The 19,755-nt window shown below is 40.1% G+C and overlaps 1 protein-coding gene across 5 annotated transcripts in view; it reads right to left on the bottom strand.

Moving 5' to 3' along the window:
* cadm1a (cell adhesion molecule 1a) overlaps positions 1 to 19,755 on the bottom strand; it is a 402,038-nt gene that overhangs the window by 18,191 nt on the left and 364,092 nt on the right. For 3 of the 5 annotated variants that reach the window (XM_043676688.2, XM_043676690.2, XM_043676687.2), the window contains one exon: positions 12,377 to 12,409. The exons of the other annotated variants lie outside the window; for them this stretch is intronic. In XM_043676688.2, the coding sequence (XP_043532623.1) occupies positions 12,377 to 12,409 (33 nt within the window). The remainder of the gene's footprint in view (positions 1 to 12,376; positions 12,410 to 19,755) is intronic. 5 annotated transcript variants of the gene reach the window in all.

Below are 19,755 nucleotides of genomic sequence, written 5' to 3' on the forward strand. Positions count from 1 at the left end.
GAATAATTTAGCCTTTGCGCTGAGTGACTGGGCAGGGGGAGAAGTCTCAACGGCATTCAGTTAACTTAGACAAGTAGGTTTCATAGGGAGAAACTAGGAACTATGAAAGTCTTATTTATGCTTTAATCACTTATTGCGGGTGACTATTCCATTGATCTATTTTACCATCTCCACTTTCTCTTCTAAAGGCATTGACCTGTGCTAGGCAGGGTTCCAACTGTGGCCTCAGTCAAGTAGTTATGTTTAATGACTGTGACTGCAGTACTGGCAGCCAAATCAATGCTGGAAGGGATGAGGAACTAAGTTGGTCTTTACCCTACATCCAAAAGATCAGGAAGCACTGGATCAACACCAGGAGAGGGAAGCGTAAGTGTTTCTCCTCTTTTAGAAATGGGCACAAACACAGTCCAAGACCCAAATGTGTCGTCTTGTTCACAGAGTTGCACCTTTACACAGCAATCCATTGTGGAAGATGCAAATGTTTACTTTTCTGAAATTCTGTGACCCTTATGTTCAAATTAAAACTAAAAAAGAAACCCGAAACCCAATTAAAAGCATAACATAGAAAGAATTTAGAATTTGAACATTTTGTTTATTTTTAAAAACGTAGTCTCTGACACATTATGTAAGAGGTTACATTAGTAATCAGTGCACACTAGAATCACTAATTGAAAGAAAATTTCAGCATTAAATAATAAAAAAAACGCAATGAAAAGTAAATCTTGTTATTAAGGCACAAGTTAATACTTTGTGTTACTCCACATGCAATTTAACCAACAGGGAAATTAGCAAGCTGTTCAAAAGGAATATTTTCCTCAAGTTTGGGGAGAAGCTAATAAAATGTTATAAATTATGAAGATAATAAATTAACGCTGAAGTATAGAAAGGTTAACAGGTGCACAAAAGCTTCAACTGTCTGTGCTGAAAGCAGCCTAGATGAAGATGAAATTAAAAAGAATGCCATTTTCATTAGGTGAAAGGGTAGGCAGTGGGAAGGTCAAACAGGAGCCTTTCATTGTGGAGTAATTGGATGAAATATCGGACTAGTCACTTGCTGACCTGCAGTTTTTCTCCTCCGTGAGGGCTGCACTCCTTGGCTGTCACTGATGGCAATGGCGAGAGCTTGACAGCACACTCCATTTAGCTGACAGTTCTCACTTTCAAATTAGTTTTTAAAATGGATTACAGCATTATTTTAAACAGTCCATTCAAGGATGCCCCTCTTCGGCTGGGATGGGCGAACCTACCCATACGTTTTTGCATTGTTAAGCTGTTTTAGGTGTAAAACGAGGGGAGAATTTTGTTAGAACCTCATTTTGATTAGATCCCCTACAGTGTGGAATCAGGCCCTTCGGCCCACACTAGTCCACACTGACCCTCCGAAGAGTAACCCACCCAGACCCATTTCTCCTCTGACAAATGCACCTAACACAATGGGTAATTTACCATGGCCAATTCACCTTACCTGTTCATCTTTGGACTGTGGGAGGAAACCAGAGCACCCAGAGGAAACCCACGCAGACACAGGGAGAATGTGCAAATTCCACACATTGGCTGGAATCGAACCTGGGACCCTGGTGCTGTGAGGCATCAGTGCTAACCACTGAGCCACCATGCCGCCCGAGATTCAAACTCTGGCATTTAATGCAACTTTGTATCTCGACTAAATAACCCCAATTACTGCCACATTCACAAGCTGATATTGTGCACCAACTCTTAAATGTAAATCCACAACATTTAAAAAAAAAATGCACAAGGATAAACATCTAATTCTTAAACAAAAACGGGAATAGTTGGAGAAACTCAGCAGGTCTGGCAACATCTGTGGAGAGAAAACAGAGTCAAAGTTTCAGGTCCAGTGACCCCTCTCCAGAGATCTAATTCTGCTTCAGCTGCACAACAAGTTCACGATGCGTGATGAAGGGTAAGTTGCAGCCAAGTATTGATAATGGAACAAACCATCTCATAATTCGTCTTGAATTTTAAAATTGTTTTGGTTGACATGGCAATAATTTTAATCAATGCCGTAATATCCAGGAGGACAAAATTACTTCCTTTGGCTGGGGAAGGGAGAATGTGGGGTGGTGATGACGAACATAGCATTTGCTTTGTGCAGTTATCGATACCGTGCAAGCTTTTCACAAGTTAACTGTACTGCATAACATCTCTCACACAGTGCAACGGTTTTGACTCAAATGACATCAGGGACCAATCAGTTCAAAAATAAATTATGCTTTAAACTTCCTCACTACAGATAAATGCAGGGGAAAGAAAACATTCCAACTTCCATCTGGTATTTCACCTTTAAACTACTCACTTTCTTGGGCTGAAATTTGGCTATCTCGCTTGATGCATCAATTTGCAGATGTCACGTATGATTATGCCTTTAATCATGCTCGATTCTTTGCCGCGTCACAAATGTCTGCAGCTGATCGAAAGAACCTCAGTACTCATTGGTGAAAAATTCTGGGTAGGCATTTTCAGTTTTTATCTAATATTTCGCCGAGTTATCAAATGGTTTGCAGTCCAAATATTTACTTTTTTTCTAGCATGTGAAGTTTATACAAATCTAATACAAGATTTCTTGACAAAATTCTTTGAGATGAGATTTCACCAAGAATGCATTGTCAATTTGCGCTTCTCCGTGCAATCTTCACCCATTTATCAAAAGGTACAGGTGGATAAATGACTTTAAGAGAGTGAATGAACTGGCTGTACTACTGAGATTGAGGATGGTGTATTCTAGTGGGTGTTGGATTGAAAATAAAAGAGGGAATAGATTTTACAGAAAAAATATCAATGGGTAAGTCTTCATAGGTTATTTGCTCGCTATAAATATTTCCCTATTTGTGCCCACCTAGCTCTTATGATCACCGACTCAAGATTGAGTCCATGACATCAAGAATTCTGCTATCCCAATGCCAAGCTGTGTAATCTTTTAGTGTCAAATTATAGCGCCAAACACACTTGGAATACTGCGTTCAATTCTGGTCTCCCTGCTGTAGGAAAGATGTTGTTAAACTTGAAAGGGTGCAGAAAAGATTCACAAGGATGTTGCCAGAGTTGGAGGGTTTGAGCTACAGGGAGAGGCTGAATAGGGTGGGGCTGTTTTCCCTGCAGCATCGGAGGCTGAGCGGTGACCTTATAGAGGTTTATAAAGTCATGAGGGGCATGGATGGGGTGAATAGACAAGGTCTTTTTTCCAGGGTAGAGGAGTCCAAAGCTAGAGACGGCAGAGGTTTAAGGTGAGAGGGGAAAGATTTAAAAAGGGACCTAAGGAGCAACTTTTTCACACACAGGATGGTGTGTTTATGGAATGAGCTGCCAGAGGAAATAGTGGAGGCTGGTACAATTACAACACTTAAAAGGTACCTGGATGGGTATTTGAACAGGAAGGCTTTAGAGAAATACGGGCCAAATGCTGGCAATTGGGAGTAGATTAATTTAGCATAGCTGCTTGGCATGGACACGTTGGACCGATGGGTCTCTTTTCATGCTGCGTAACTCTTATGATTCTGTGGTTCACTACTGTCCTTTAGAAAAGGACACTGCCATCCTCACCCAGTCTGGCTTACATGAAACCCCCTCCCACAGTAATATGGTTGACTTCAACCAGCCTTTGGGCAATTAAGGATAGGCTATAAATGCTGACCTAGCCAATGACACTCCCTTCCTGCGAATGCATTTAAAAACAAAATGGCAGATATGGAGCCAGCTCTTGGCCTTGTAGCGATTTTCTTGCAAGGGTCAAACTTGCCAGTGTCATCATATTTACAGTGAACCTAGACTGATTCAATGACTCAAATACGGGAACACAACAGGCAAATTCAATTCTGTTAACGTCCAATGTTATTGTTCAAGGCGCCCACTTGACAACAAACACCGAAAATCCTGGCTGATCTTTACTGGCCTTGAGACAATAGTACTGAAGATAATTCAAATGCCCTTACCCGTGGCTATGTGGATTGGCGGAGACCATGTCTGCACTTTAAACAAGATTTTCAAAGGTTTTTGCCATCTATAACTAATGGATGGGGAACTGGATGTTCATAACTAAATATAGATGGAATCATTTTTTGAAGAAATTAATTGATTTTTTAAACATTTCTGTATCAACTGCTTCATAAACAAGTGATAATTTAGTATGGCCCCATAAAACACTCATTTGTGAAATTGTTTAGCTATTCTTAATAGCTACACGGAATTTAAATTAAATGCAAAAGTCAGTTGCTCGTGATGAATGGAATAAATGCCAGGCAAAATCTTTGCTCTTTGTATTAACTCCAAGGCACATGCATGCATCTAAATACTTTGATTTAAAAGGGAGGCAGTCATTATTTTTTCATTAACAATTCTGAGAAATTAGATTCTGGTGAGATTGAAGTAATCTCTGTTTACACTGTCATCAATTCCAAGAATGTTTGATTTAACCATGTATTTCCTTCTTCAATAGACACAGTCATGAGATTATTGCTGATGCTTCAATTATTACACTTGGACTCAAATTTATTGTCAGTCAGTTACTGCAAGTTTCAATACGAGACTACAACACCCACTTGAGAGAGATTTTGGCAGCAATGGTCCTACATGTGGCATTTAGCCTGTCAGAAAAGTATAAATTAGAATCAATCAATCAATCTTCAGCTTTAGGCAAGCTTCCTTCATTCAAGGCCACGAAATGCTGGGAGGAGGAGTAGGCCATTCAGCCCATCGAGCAGGCTCCACCATTCAATGAGATCAGTGCTGAACTCATAATTCTCAACTCTACTTTATTGTTGCTATGCTGCAACTATCTACCATCTTTCCCCATTTAAATAATAGTTAGCTCTGCTATTCTCCCTGCCAGTTACTCATGAGTCTAATCGGGAAATGAGGTGAAATATTTTCATTCAGAGGGGTTCGGATTTAGAATTCAATACCTGTTTCAGTACAATAGGCAAGTTATTTAGGACTAGGACGAGGAAGAACGTCTTCACCTAGATAATAGCAATTTAAAGCTTATTAACCATTCAATGAGATTATTGCTGATCTAATAACTTGTCTTTTCCCCACAATTCTCTATTCCCTCACTGATTAAAAATATCTCACCAAGAACAGACTTATTGGCTCTGCCTCAGCAGCCCTCTGCAGTAAACGACGCAACAGATTCACCACCCTCAGAATATTTTCTCTCATTTAATGAGTGACCCCTGACTCTGAGATGATGCTCTGTGGCCCCAGACTCTTCCACAAGGGGATACAGCCTCTCTGCATTCCCCCCAATCAAGCCCCCTGACAAACCTTGTGTGTCTCAATAAGGTTTTATCGCATTCTCCTGAATTCCAATGAGTACAAGTCCAACCTAATCAACCTCTTCTGGGGACCAAAACCTGTTCAGTTATTGGGTTCTCTGCCAAATCTCCCAACCCCTTCCTCCTCCAATCTGCTTTCTGCTCTTTAGTAGCACTAAACACAATGTTACAAATGATTCTTCTATAACTGTCACTAATGCAAATTGTGTTTGCTCATCTTTCCCAACCTGTCAGCAGCTCTTGACAGTTCACAATACCATCCTCCTCCAAAATGTGACTGCCCTCACCAGGTTCAATTCCTTTCTATCCAATTATGCATTGACTTTTCTTCTTGCTTCTGCACTGTTACCTCATTGGTGGGCTTTAGATCCCGCCTAGTCCTCCTCCCACCTCTGATCTACACTGTCCTTCCGTGAGTGTAAATTAAATTCACATAGTCATTCATAAATCCAGTAGATTTCACATATATTCTGACTAAGACCCAGTCAGTACCTGCAGTCCCTCCACTTGTCAGACAGAGCGCACCAGAGAGAGAGAGACAGAGCGCGCCAGAGAGAGAGAGACAGAGCGCGCCAGAGAGAGAGAGACAGAGCGCGCCAGAGAGAGACAGAGCGCGCCAGAGAGAGAGAGACAGAGCGCGCCAGAGAGAGAGACAGAGCGCGCCAGAGAGAGAGACAGAGCGCGCCAGAGAGACAGAGCGCGGGAGAGACAGAGCGAGAGACAGAGCGCGGGGGAGAGAGAGCGAGAGGCAGAGCGCGGGAGAGAGCGAGAGGCAGAGCGCGGGAGAGAGCGAGAGGCAGAGCGCGGGAGAGAGCGAGAGGCAGAGCGCGGGAGAGAGAGAGAGGCAGAGCGCGGGAGAGAGAGAGAGGCAGAGCGCGGGAGAGAGAGAGAGGCAAAGCGGGGGAGAGAGAGAGAGGCAGAGCGCGGGAGAGAGAGAGAGGCAGAGCGCGGGAGAGAGAGAGAGGCAGAGCGCGGGAGAGAGAGAGAGGCAGAGCGCAGGAGAGAGAGAGAGGCAGAGCGCGGGAGAGAGAGAGAGGCAGAGCGCGGGAGAGAGAGAGAGGCAGAGCGCGGGAGAGAGAGAGAGGCAGAGCGCGGGAGAGAGAGAGAGGCAGAGCGCGGGAGAGAGAGAGAGAGGCAGAGCGCGGGAGAGAGAGAGAGAGGCAGAGCGCGGGAGAGAGAGAGACAGAGCGCGGGAGAGAGAGAGAGAGAGAGAGAGAGAGAGAGAGAGAGAGAGAGACAGAGCGCGGGAGAGAGAGAGAGAGACAGAGCGCGGGAGAGAGAGAGAGAGAGACAGAGCGCGGGAGAGAGAGAGAGAGACAGAGCGCGGGAGAGAGAGAGAGAGAGACAGAGCGCGGGAGAGAGAGAGAGAGACAGAGCGCGGGAGAGAGAGAGAGAGAGACAGAGCGCGGGAGAGAGAGAGAGAGAGAGAGACAGAGCGCGGGAGAGAGAGAGAGAGAGACAGAGCGCGGGAGAGAGAGAGAGAGAGACAGAGCGCGGGAGAGAGAGAGAGAGACAGAGCGCGGGAGAGAGAGAGAGAGAGACAGAGCGCGGGAGAGAGAGAGAGACAGACAGAGCGCGGGAGAGAGAGAGAGAGACAGACAGAGCGCGGGAGAGAGAGAGAGACAGACAGAGCGCGGGAGAGAGAGAGAGACAGACAGAGCGCGGGAGAGAGAGAGAGACAGACAGACAGACAGACAGAGAGAGAGAGACAGACAGACAGAGAGAGAAACAGAGACAGAGGCACAGACAGAGAGCGCAAGAGAGACAGACAGACAGAGCACGAGAGAGCGAGACAGAGAGCGCGAGAGAAAGAGAGAGACAGACAGACAGACAGAGTGCGAGAGAGAGAGACAGACAGAGAGCGCGAGAGAGAGAGCCAGAGTGAGACAGCATGCGCGTGAGACACAAAACACTCATGCGAGAGAGAAAGAGTGCACGAGTGAAAGAGAGTGAGAAAAAAACATCACTCACCTTACCAAGAATAGCTCATGTGGTGTCCTAAGTGATTGCGCATTTCATTCCAGTGGCCTATGCTACAGTTTAAATAAAGCAAATCTCCTCAAACCACTCAGTGAAAAACCGTACAACCAAGGTATAAGTAGTTCATTTCATTGCAAACACAGACAGAGCCTGTCACCTTACGTTATGCTAGTGTATTTTTGTCACACTTGCGTTCAGGTATATTTTTACTGGATCCCTGATCATCCAAGTGTTTACTTTTCAAGTGCCCCCAGGTTCTGATTGTCTGAGCCCACAGGCCTCACAAAACTGTAAAATAAAAATCATGAGTCCAGCCCCATACTCCGGCTGGCAGTGTTCAGTGACTGAACCTCTTCTGCCTTCCTGAACCTCAAACAAATAAAGCATTAAGCCTAAATATGCACTCATTTGTGTTGGTTCTGGAGGAATGACAAGTAAAGAATGCACAGGAAATGGAGGGCAGCATTCTGTAAATGAATAGCAAGTCCTCTATTATCTCTCACAGGCAGGATGTCAGCAATTCCCAGCCAGGGGGAAAAAGATTTGCAGGCCAGAATGCAATGGAATCAGTGGCATTCCCTGCCAGACCATTAACATATTAAATCCTGCCACTGAGCCTTTATTAACATGATGATGTAACTGAGGAAGCTCCCAGGCTTGAATAAATCAGCATTTTATTTTGCCAAGAATTTAGCTTGGAACATTGGCAAAATTGAACTTCAAACATGGATATTTATGCTTGCATTCCTTTTAGCCTTCTCTATAATTAACAGTCATTTTTGTTTAGTTTAAAAGTAGACGTGCTTGTTCGCACGTCATGCTGGGTCAACCAGCTGAAATATGGGATAATTATGAAAGAAAATCATGAAACTGCAGGAGAGTCACAAAGTTTCATTTTAAAGTGAAGATGATTTTTTTAAAACGTATTGAAAGAAAGCAGCTTGTCCTGTTCATATGCCGACTAATTGAGATACAAGGGAGCAAACCTGTGGGGGAGAAACAAATGTAATTTTTTTTTATTAAAGCCTTCGTCATTTACAATTTTTGAACTCAGTGCCAGGAGTCTGATCACCAGCATGTTTATGCTAATTTCCCCTCCTTCTGTGTGCTGGGAGACTCAGATTGGGATTGTAGTCCCATGGTTGCTGGCACTGATGTTGGCACTTCAGCCAAGTCACCAGTTTCCATCCTTGGCACCAAACAACGCGCATTTAAGACAGCAGTTTGATCAGTGTGCATCACAATATTCTCAGATGTGGAAGCCAATGCAAACATGGAGGATCCCAAGACTTGCCTGACCCAGTAGTCTGGGTGCCAGCATTGCCAGTCTACACCTCTCATCGTTGCACACCACAAATTGCCTTGCCATTGACTTTCTTGGTGGCTAGCTTTTTATTTTAAGAAACAAAAACAAATGATGAAATGCTTCGTTTCGGGGATGATGGCGACAGGCTGCAAAGCTGGTTGAGCCTGCTTAAGATTTCATTCACACTGGGGAGCCCCAGGCAGCTGAACCCCCCATGCTTGTTTCAGCCAGCCATGTATTGATTAAGGCTCAATACAGCATGTACACTTACAGCTCAGGGTTTCAACTGCCCAAGATTCAAGTAACTGGTCTCCTAAACCAGACAATACAGACTATTACTGGCCACATTTAAAGTGATTTCTTAATCTTATCAGCCCAGCGCTGATGGGGAGAACGCAGAATATTAAGTGCAGTAGAAGCAGGATTTTCCAAACAATACTTCTAATAAAAAATGCAATTTTGGGCAAGTCGGGCTGAATATCAAAACTCCTTGAAGGTTCAATTATCCACAATAATTTAGGTGTTTTTTTTGGTCCAGTCATAAAATCCATAGAACCACAGAATCCTTACAGTGTGAAAATAGGCCATTTGGCCCAACAAGTCAACACCGACACAGCAAACAGTATCCCACCCAGACCCATTCACTGACTCTATCCCTCTCACCTGCATTACCCATGCTAACCCACACATCCCTGAACACCATGGGTAATTTAGCATGGCCAATCCACCTAACTTGCTCATTTTTGGACGGTGTGAGGAAACCAGAACACCCTGAGGAAACTCACGCAGACATGGGGAGAACGTGCACACTCCACACAGACAGACAGACTGGAATCGAATCTGGATCCCTGGCACGGAGAGGGCAGCAGTGCTAACCACTGAACCACCATGTCACCCTTTCTTTTATGTCTTTTGAGTATCAAGCATCATTAGCTATAGGACAGTGTGGATAAATAACTCAACACTAAGCCTCTGCCAATGCAGCATTAGAGCTCCCTGAAAACTGACAGATATTTCACACCTCTGGTGCTCAGGTGTTCACCACATGGGGAGGTGTACTGCCACCCCATGGTGTGGATTAAACATTGCGCCAATTTGCAGGTTATCTTTTTCCCAGCACAGAGAAAGATAAAACACATTTCCCTTAGCCAGGCATTGTTGCACATTAACACAAATCCCACAATCTCAACTTTATTGAGATGACATCTGGTTAGTAGGACATCAGTGATATAAAAATAGAGCAAATTAATAAGTCATTTTTGTTTCCCTCAGTCCAAGCACAATCTACTTAAATTAGAACCTCACCTGATCTGGAGCTATAAGGGATTCACAGTTAAAACTTCATTCTGAGCAGCTGAATGGCACAATTAGTAAGCAGCAAAATTATGCACAGATTAGGAGGAGTTAAAAACACAGGCCTACCTCCTACAGACACACCAATATTAGACTACACAGCTGTGGACTAATAACACAAGCAGAGTGTGCATCAAAACATTGTGCTGTTTCTGAAAATAATAAATGTCATCCAAAGTGGCAAAACAAGCCTTAGAGTGAGACGGTCAGGTGCTGCCCCTGGTTTAGTTTCATTTTGGGAAAGGCCAACAGAACAATTGGTGTCATGCACTCAAAGTAAATAGGGACTAATGCAATAACACTGCAAGTCAACAGCCCTCTCTCCCTGGCATAGCTAAAATGCAACAACAAGATGGTATCAGTGTGGCGTGGTTAAATCTGTGTCAACTGACGCAATAACTGTAATCCTCAATCACAAAGATTACCAGCAACTCCACCTAACTCTATTTTGTTTCAAAGAAAAGAATACACTGCACAAAAACAGCTGACTTTAAATCAAACTATAATGAATGGATTTATTCAAATACTAAGATGTTGCTATTGACTACCAACCATCTTATAATTCCCTTGCCAGATGTTTGCCCATTCAACAAATGGCATGATGAATGGCAAGATTGTTTATTCTTGACACTGGCTCACTGTATCACTGACAAATGTGCATATTAATAACGTTATTAATAGCTAATTTCAGAAAATTCCAGAAAGAAATGCTGATCCTCAAATCCTGATGAAAGTTTGACTTTCCATGCTGTCAGTTTTAGAACATTCAAAGCTTGTTTTTGTTTCCTGACAAGATGGGGGATGAGGCAGTAAAGAGTTAGCTTGGCTGGTTAATATTTCTAGTTAGCTGTACTTTAGAATAATTCCCAAAAATCCAACATAAAGAGTCATTTTATCTTTTTAACAAGGAGGCCACGAATTTGTAAATGGTTACCCATCCCCATTTTATTTCAATTAACAAGCTGTAGCTACACACTAAGCTGTGAAACAAAACTAAGCTTGGTGCAATCACTATTAAGGTATCCAAGATCTTCACTATGATTCTATCAACAAACATTTTATCATGACCAATAGGTCCATAAGCCAGTAATTTAGCCCAATGCTTCTGACATTAACAAAGGAATAAAAGCAATATGCAAAGTCTGGAAGATCGTTTTCCAAGAAAAGGAGTCTTATTGTATAAAGATATTTGGTTTAGCCTGACTAAATATTAGAAATTTTTTCACCAGAAATCAGCAGCGTACTTTTACAGCCACACCAGTTTGCATCTTGGGTAACATTGCACATTTTTATTGTCCCTTTTGGGGCTCAATGGGACTATTGTTATCAAATTTAATAGGTTATTCATCACCCTGTTGAACACTTCTTTCATGGTTATGTTCTGAAGAGGGGCTTGAATGCTGAACTGCTAGTTCAGAGGCAGAGGTACTACCAACTGAAACACAAGATCCCCAAATTAGGCCAGTGATCCATTTTCTGTGCACATTGTGGAATGAATCTTGACGACAGAGGCAGCTTTTGGCCTTCGTAGTGGGTGCCATGTCATTGTAATCCAGTATGAAGACAAATTTTAAGAGTTTCTAACACTGGGTGAGAGCAAGAGTCCTGGTCAGATATTTAGCAACAATAAATGTAGCTAGCTATCTGTAGATGGCAAGCCTGTCCTTTTGTGTTTGGACAGAGAGCAAAGCAAGTTGCTGGTGCAACTTAGAACAGGCAGCCAATACAAATACAGTATTTATACTGTAATGATAACTTCAGAAACCTTGAGTACAAAATAGAAAGATTAATTTTATTTAAAATTAATTTCCATTAACTTCTTAAGGGCCAAAGCAAAGTTTTACAATCAATAATTCCAGACAAACAATAAATAAAAATTAGACATAATGGTAAAATACTGCACTGATCATTAGATTATGTCTTTACATAATCAAGATTCAGATTTATTAATTGGACAGATGAGAGACAGATATGGGGTTATTCTAAATCCTGTTATCTTGCATTTTAATTCAATTAGTTGCTTTGAGTTCTTTAGCTGACAGCCACTGTAAGATTTGTCTGTTTGAAACAAGTAGCAAAGGGTTCATTAGTGATCTCCAGCAAGGAAGCAGAGCTGATCACATCTATTCTTGAGTAACTCCAGCTCACAGCTATGCAAAGTATTTAAGCAACTATGGTCATTAGGGCCAAGAATGACTTTGCACGGCCTTTTCTGAATCTTCAATGGCTCGATCTTGCTACTTTGTGATTTAATTAAATATGGACAATTTGAGAGATAGGATAAAACTGAAAGTCTAAGAAATCAAGATGAAGAGGAGGAACTCTATACTTATGAACCAGAAAAAGAGAAATTCCTGGTATTTGGGTGCATCTGAGCCAACCTCCCCCTCCAAGGCTTGTCTTACCACAAAACAAAGTAACTAAATAAACATCAAGTTTTACCAACCGTGAGCTGATGGTTCTGTCGTCGGCGATGTAGCTACACACAGGGAACAGATGATTTGAGGAAGGGAAGAAACAGTAGGAGCATCATGCACAGGGATGGGAAAAATGGAATAGAAACGTAAACAAGCATTCAAGATATTCCATGACAACAAGCAACAATTAGATTGTTAAAAAATTTCTGAACAAGTAGGGTGGGGTCAAGGGGGGGGACCTTAAAGCTGTAAATAAAAAGAAGCCAGAGAATGATCATCTCATCTTAAAAAGACTCAGTCACATGGTACACTAAACTGCAGTTGTCAAGGCAACAATGATTAATAATGGTTGCAATGATTACATTAAAACCAGCTGAACAGCACAAACATTGGATCAAATCACTTCTCATTCAACAGCTAAAATGCAGCCCTTTCATTTAATGGAGGAGAGCGCAAGAATGTACATCTATGGGCATTTCCTCAACTTCTTTGGTCTCTTCACATGGCGTTTCAATAGAAGATAATGGTTGGAATTAAATTGACTGGTAGATTACAAATTCAGTACATTACAGACCAGAATGGGGAGGAGGTGGAATAACACATTTTCTAGTTGTAAAAGTTTAATAACTTTAAAGCAGATGTTCCTAAACAGTTAAGTGAATTGTTTAAAAATACTTGTCTCCTGAATGCATTAGATTTTAAAAATAAGCAGCATTTTTAAAAATAGTTTGATGCACTTTCAACTTCAGTGCTGTCTCCCTCGAATTAGGAGGAAGTGGAATAGTTTGGGTCACAACATTGTTCCAAAGCACATTTTGGATTTTATCCCTTCTAATTTGATGCTATCCTGAAGATTTTATCCATCAATTCCTCCTGAGTGACTTGTCCTACTTGCTGAAATGGCCAAAACGTGACACTTGCTATCTTAAACCTGTTCTCCCTTCCAATCACATTGCTTCATTTAAAAAAGTATAAACTTTTACATTAGGGAAAAAGAAATCCATTTAAACACTACTTTGAACAATAACAAATTGCAGCTTTAATTCAATGAGGCAGATGCTGACTCAGATCAATTTTAGACCGGCTGGTTAGGTAAAGTTTCTTCAGCTATGGGATTACAAATTGATGGAACAGTTATTCAATGCTGGGTTGGCACTATGATCCATATAGATTTCAAGTATACACATAAATCGTTCTTTAAAAACTAGGTTATAGATGACTTTTTACAGTTACAGCTACAAATTCTAAGTGTCAATTAACTTTACTGGGGAAATTTAACAAATTTGGAACAGGTCCAAGGTGAATATAGTCTAAAGAGACATCCCAGAAAATAAATAACGAACCAATCTTTCAGTTTCTTACAACTGGAATGGTTTCTCTATCAATCTGGTCTACAAGAGGTTGAAGAAAGGGGAGGCAGGAGCTAAGTTCCAGTAGGACATTGGGTGCTGGCACCCAGGACAGTATCAAGGGTTGAGACAGAGTGAAGGTGGGACTTGTGTTTGAGTGTGCATTTTTGGTAGGAAAGATGATGATTTAAGTTTTCTGCCTGGATGAAGACCACAAAAGGAGGAGATAGTGGTTACTGTCTGCCCAGTTAACCTACGGAGGAATAGCATTTAACATGTTAAACCGATCCCACTATTCAATAACGTCTTGGCTAGTGAACTGCTTCCACATCCCTGCCTTTGCTCCCTTCCCCTTTGTTTCAATTTTAGAGAATTAACAATTGATTCAGCATCATGTGTCATTTGCAGATGAAAATTTTCAACCTTTTTCTGTATTGTAGCATTTTCTTCTTTCATTTCTGGAAGGTCTGGTCCAAATTTCTAGATAGCGTTCTCTTGTCCAGATTTTCCAACAGCAGAAATACCTACCCTCTGTTACCATTAATGTATTGAAATTTTCAATCAAATCAAATCACATCATTATCTTCTAAATTCCAGGGAATACAAATCTATTTTACATTGTTCCACCTGTTTTATATCTCTTACCGAGTCCAGGCATCAATCTAGCTAATCAAGACAGTGCACTACCTCCAAGACTTTGTTTTATTCTCAAGCCATACAGACAATGGTCCACCCTCTGCTGATTCAGTGCAGACTGTAGCATGTCCAGTTAGGTCAAGAACACTCTGATTCCCATTCTTATACCTTGCTGAAAAATAGCCCTTTCCCCCAACCAACCACTAATACCAGCTGGATAGAAAAGACCTGACATTAGTTACACCAACTGGCCTGAAGTTATTTCTTCCATATATGTATCGCAGGAGTTTACATTTAGAGTGATGTTATCTAAATAATACCTCAGGTTGTAGGCATAGGTCAAATTATCTAACAGATCTAGCAAGAGAAAGGGAAACATTACTAGTGCATCTGTCCTAGTTAAATGCAGCAGTCCTTTGACTGTGAGTTAGCAATGTGGTAATGCTAAATACATTAATTCACCTGAAGTAGTATCGCTTGTTGGTTAAGTGGAACTGTTAAGAGTACTTTTCTTGGGGAAAAAAAATTCGATGTGACGACCATGGAGTGTGTTCAGGCGAGCCATATTAATACTTGTATGGCATAGTCCTAGTGAGCAGTTCCAAAGCATAGGAAAATGGTCAAGGAATTTGTAAAAGGTCTTGGGGTGATAATAAGCAAGAAGGTCAATTGCTCAACTGTAATAAACACAGAAAATGCTCATAATCTGCTCAATAGTGATTAATAAAAATAATACCTCTGTGCAAACTAGGAAAATCTCTCTGAAGTTTAGTGGATAAGGAATAATTCAGAAAACACATACCCAACGTTTAGTGGAAAAGGAGTGAAATAGCTAATGTTTTCAACAGTTAGAATCCAAGTAGAAAATAAGTTGTGCCAGGGAGAGCTGGTTTGGATGTATAATGTCAAAGGGGGCAAGAATAAAACTTGCATTCCCCAAAACAGTGAGACTTTACAAAGTAGTGACTAATACTAACTTAATTTACAATCTTCACAGGTACTTAGTTTGGTTTCAAGAAACTCACTTGCCAAAAGTGAGAAGGCATGAAATCAATCAGGTAAGGTGAAAACTGGAATTACGTTTGGATAACTAACTGATGATAAATCAGGACCAATTGTTAATTGCTCAGTGATGCTATGACCAACTGATATTTACCTTGGAAGCAGGAAATAAAATGCAGTGAGAAGAGGAAGATACGGAATTGACTGATCTGTTAGTATCCTGTTTGTTTTTTTTTAAAAAGGTTGAAATGCACAAAAACTGTGCAAATTTTACTGAATATTTATCTGGTTTGATAAAGTCTCTGGAAAGCTATTCTTAAATCATACGTAATATTATGACGTGCCGCACATTGCAAAAGCTTTGCATGGTAATGCATTTTAAAACAATGCTTTTAATAGTATTGTCTTTCCTAATAGATTGTAGCAACATTTATTGAGAATGCAATATATTGGTTCTCATTTTGAATGCATACCCAAGATAAAGATTTTTTTAAAAAGGAGTATAGCATTAAGGTGAAAGCTAATTTGTGCCTGTGTGCATATCTATTACAGTGCTTGCATTTTCAACATCAGTTCATTAAGTAGCAGTAATACTGATTATATTGGATTGATTGCAGAAAACCTTAATCATCAGACACAGCTGATTCAAACATTTTTAATGAGAAGTGAATATATGGGAATTGAGGGACAGAATATTGTGAATCTAAATTGCTCTCAACTAAATTTAAAACCTATGAAAAATAGTACCTTGCTTGAGGTATAGTTAATGGAATCATCCTTAGTGGTTAGCCAATGACTGATTGAGAAGTCACATGGCAACAAAGACAACAATGTGCATTCAGAAGGAGACACATACAGCCGTTTTTTCTGATACAGAATAACAATTGGTAGTGTGCTGATACTATGGCTCTAAGAGGTATATTTTGCATTTTTTTAAAAATGTAGAATGTTTGAGACAGAGGTGCTAAGCAGTCTGCTCAAAGGCCAATAAAGTAAACACCTTGAGAGGTCTTACGGTTTAAAAAAAAATTAAGTTGAAACAATAGAAGCAGCCTGAGTGGGTGGGGTCAAGCTCCCACAGAACCAGGGTTTTTTTCTCATGTTTTAATCCTCAGTAGTAGTCACTAGGGTCTTAAAGCTGAATGTGGAAGTTCTTATTCCTCTCCTTGTTATAGCTAAAGCAGTCTTCCTGCTGCTAAAAATGCTTGAGACAATCTATTTTACTGAATTTGCATTTGCCAAGAATGTATTTATGGCATGTTACTATATTGGAACAGTTAATTATTTATAGTTTATATATATTATTTTGTTAAGCATTTCAATAGTTACATTTCTTTTATGTTTATCTGTAATTAAAATACAGTGTATGAATAAAATGCATTTTGTTTGAAGCCTGGTAACTTGGCCAATCAAATTGCATCCAATATAATGCTTTACACATACCATTTCAATTAAGAAAAAGTTAAGGCCTATTCTATCATAAGATATTTAGTCTGAGTTTGGTCTGGGCCATAATAATAGGTGGTAGAGTAAGAACACTTCAGAAACTCTGGGTATGTGTGTATTGGGCCAAATGCTGGCAAATTGGACTAGATTCATTTAGGGTATCTGGTTGGCGTGGTTGAGTTGGACCGAAGGATTTATTTTTGTGCTGTATATCTGTGACTCTCTACGAAAGACTAAAAGAAACAAAAATGTCTGAAAAGACTAAGTTTCAGGCCTGACCTCTTCAACAGACAGTATAAAATAGCTGGAGATTATGTGGGTGGTATCAGCCACAATTTCTACTCCTGATGGCCATCTTTTAACCTCAGTTCACTGGGGCCACCTCTAGAATATCAATTTGCTTGTTCACTCAGTATGTGTCTGAGCATTTCTGGCATTTTCTGTACTTGTTTCACACTTTCATATCTGCAGTATCCTGCTTTTCACCATTCTTGGAATTTTTCACCTGGAAGGGACACTTGCTTTGTATCATTGTCACGTGGCTTTGGCTGACTGGCAGTGAAGCAATTCTGTAGAGTAATCATGTACAATTCCATATGGTAGCAACTTTTGCAACTGATTCAAGGCATTATCTACTGTAGAACTATACTGTAGGGAAAAGGTACATTGGAATCCTATACTTTACAGGGTTAAAGCCAGAATGCTGCTTGAGGACAACAGTTACCCTTTGTGTGCACTGACTTTAGTTTGGGGAGAGAGCTTAAGAGTGGAGATGGTTTGTGGGGAATTCAGTTACATCTTCCATTCTGCATCACCATCATTTGATACCCACAGTAAAGCATCCAGGGCTTGAGTAAGGATGGGATGATGCCTCCCATGTGCGAACAGTTTGCTAATTCTCGTATCAATGATTATGCAGGGAGAATAGTTATTGAGGGAGATGGGTATTTTTTTTCTGGTGCCAAAACAAGTTAGTGTCAAAGTTAGGGGTTGAAGCCAATGATGGGCAAAAGATTCCATGATTCCTACAAGATTTGGTTTTGTGTCAGATTTTCTTTAAACTTAGATGGATGAAGTGAATACACCTGTACTTGCAAGGTAAAACATGTCTCTCTGCTGTCATTCACTCAAGTTATTAATATCATCAGTGCTATATATTGCCACTTACTAGCTGTGACAGATTTCTCATCAGCTATCTACAGATGAGCTCAAACTTACCTAAATTTTGTGTGTTAAAAACGTCTTTTTACTTTGACAGTCTAAAGAGTGGCAGTAAAGTTGTATCTTTCTGTACGATTGAACTGATTAAGCTATGATTTGGACAAGTTAATGCATTATTCAGATTTGCCTATTTTTTCCCCTCCAGAACAAGCTTAGAAATTTCAAATATATCTGATTAGCTAGTTCCCAAAATCCTTATTATTTCAATGTAATTTGAAGCTAGCTTAGAATGTTAATTTGAAGAACATGGTTAACATGCAAGATACTCCATCTGGATTTGATGAAAGATCGTTTGCTTTTCTTAAGAAAAAAAATCAGCTGGGAGAGGGAAACAGCAACAGTAAAAACAGACTTATGTTGTGGGGACCAAGCACACTTACTGGAGAAAATACCATGTGTGACCTGATCAGATTGATAGTACAATCTAAAGTATGCTCCTCGAAGATCACTGAAGTGTACAGATAGGAATAAGATTTTTAAAAGATGGTCACTTAACAGATTTCCAATGAAGCAAACGACCTGCCAGGCAGTTTAAATTGCATTAAAACATGAAAAAACAATTCCAGGTCTGAAGGATAGTGGTTGGGCCAATTTATTTGGGGAAGCTGCAAAATATTCAGTGAGCATATGAGAAATTCTGCTTAAAGAAACATTTATTAAATAGAAATTACTTTCCATGCATCATTTGCTAAATTAGAACAAGTAGTTTTCACAACCGGATGACATTTTATAAAACATTCTTCTGCTCTGTTCAATGTAATGGGTGAGGTAATATTTGCATTCCCAAGAAAAATTTAATTAAAAAAGATTTTGGAATAACTTAGCATGCTGTATTTGGTTATTTCAAAACTACCAAAATAATGAGATAAATTGCTAACTTATACAATTCTAGGCATGAAAATCTATCCTAAATATTAATTCTCTCTCCTTAAAAATTATTTGTTTTTTTTTGAAACAGCCTAGATTTAAAAGAACATAATTTGCTTGGCTTAATTTATTAATGAAATAAATTTCAAACAAATTAAATCTGAACTACAATTATTAACCAGGTGTGAACAGAATTTGTACCAATTGCATTGTCTATACAATTCATGCCTCGTTAGAAAGTGTTTCATGCAGCATTACAGAGTTAGACCCAGAAATAGTCATGCAACGATACTGCAAGAATCCATAAACTAGAACAGCAGGCTCTCTGTACTGATCACAGGTATGGGGAATAGGATTGTTGTATTGGCATTTGAGTTTTAAATAGGAATTCCATTAATAACCCAACCATACAGCATTATTAATTGCAAAACCATTAATGAGGATGCCTTTAAGCATTGAATAATGAGCTGCATTTAAATTTTCTTTTTAAAAAAAGAGAATACATCACATTTGTCCTCAATGCGTCAATAAAATGGAAAATCTTGCTCTTTGACCAACCCTTTCACGAAAAATGAATAGCATCTTCATCATCGGCTCTTGTACACACCATGCACTTGAAACAGAGGTTTTTTATTTCCTTACTTTTTTTGGCTTGTTCATAGGAACTATTCTTTGTATTATAATCTGAGAACATTTTACCAGTATCTGGATTTGAGATCAAGGTTATTGTTTTGAACAAAGCTGGAAGAATTCACTGTTTGACTGAATTGAGAACTTCTAGTTTGACAAAGGACCATCAACTATATGATACCTATTATTACAAACAATCTACTGGATTGAATGCTTCAATAGTCAAACCAATGACAATCGTCAAAAGCTATGATCCC

This window comes from Chiloscyllium plagiosum, unplaced genomic scaffold (assembly GCF_037043375.1).
Source record: "Chiloscyllium plagiosum isolate Xiang-an unplaced genomic scaffold, Cpla_swu_hap1 HiC_scaffold_29, whole genome shotgun sequence".
In the NCBI taxonomy this organism is placed as follows: Eukaryota; Metazoa; Chordata; class Chondrichthyes; order Orectolobiformes; family Hemiscylliidae; genus Chiloscyllium; species Chiloscyllium plagiosum.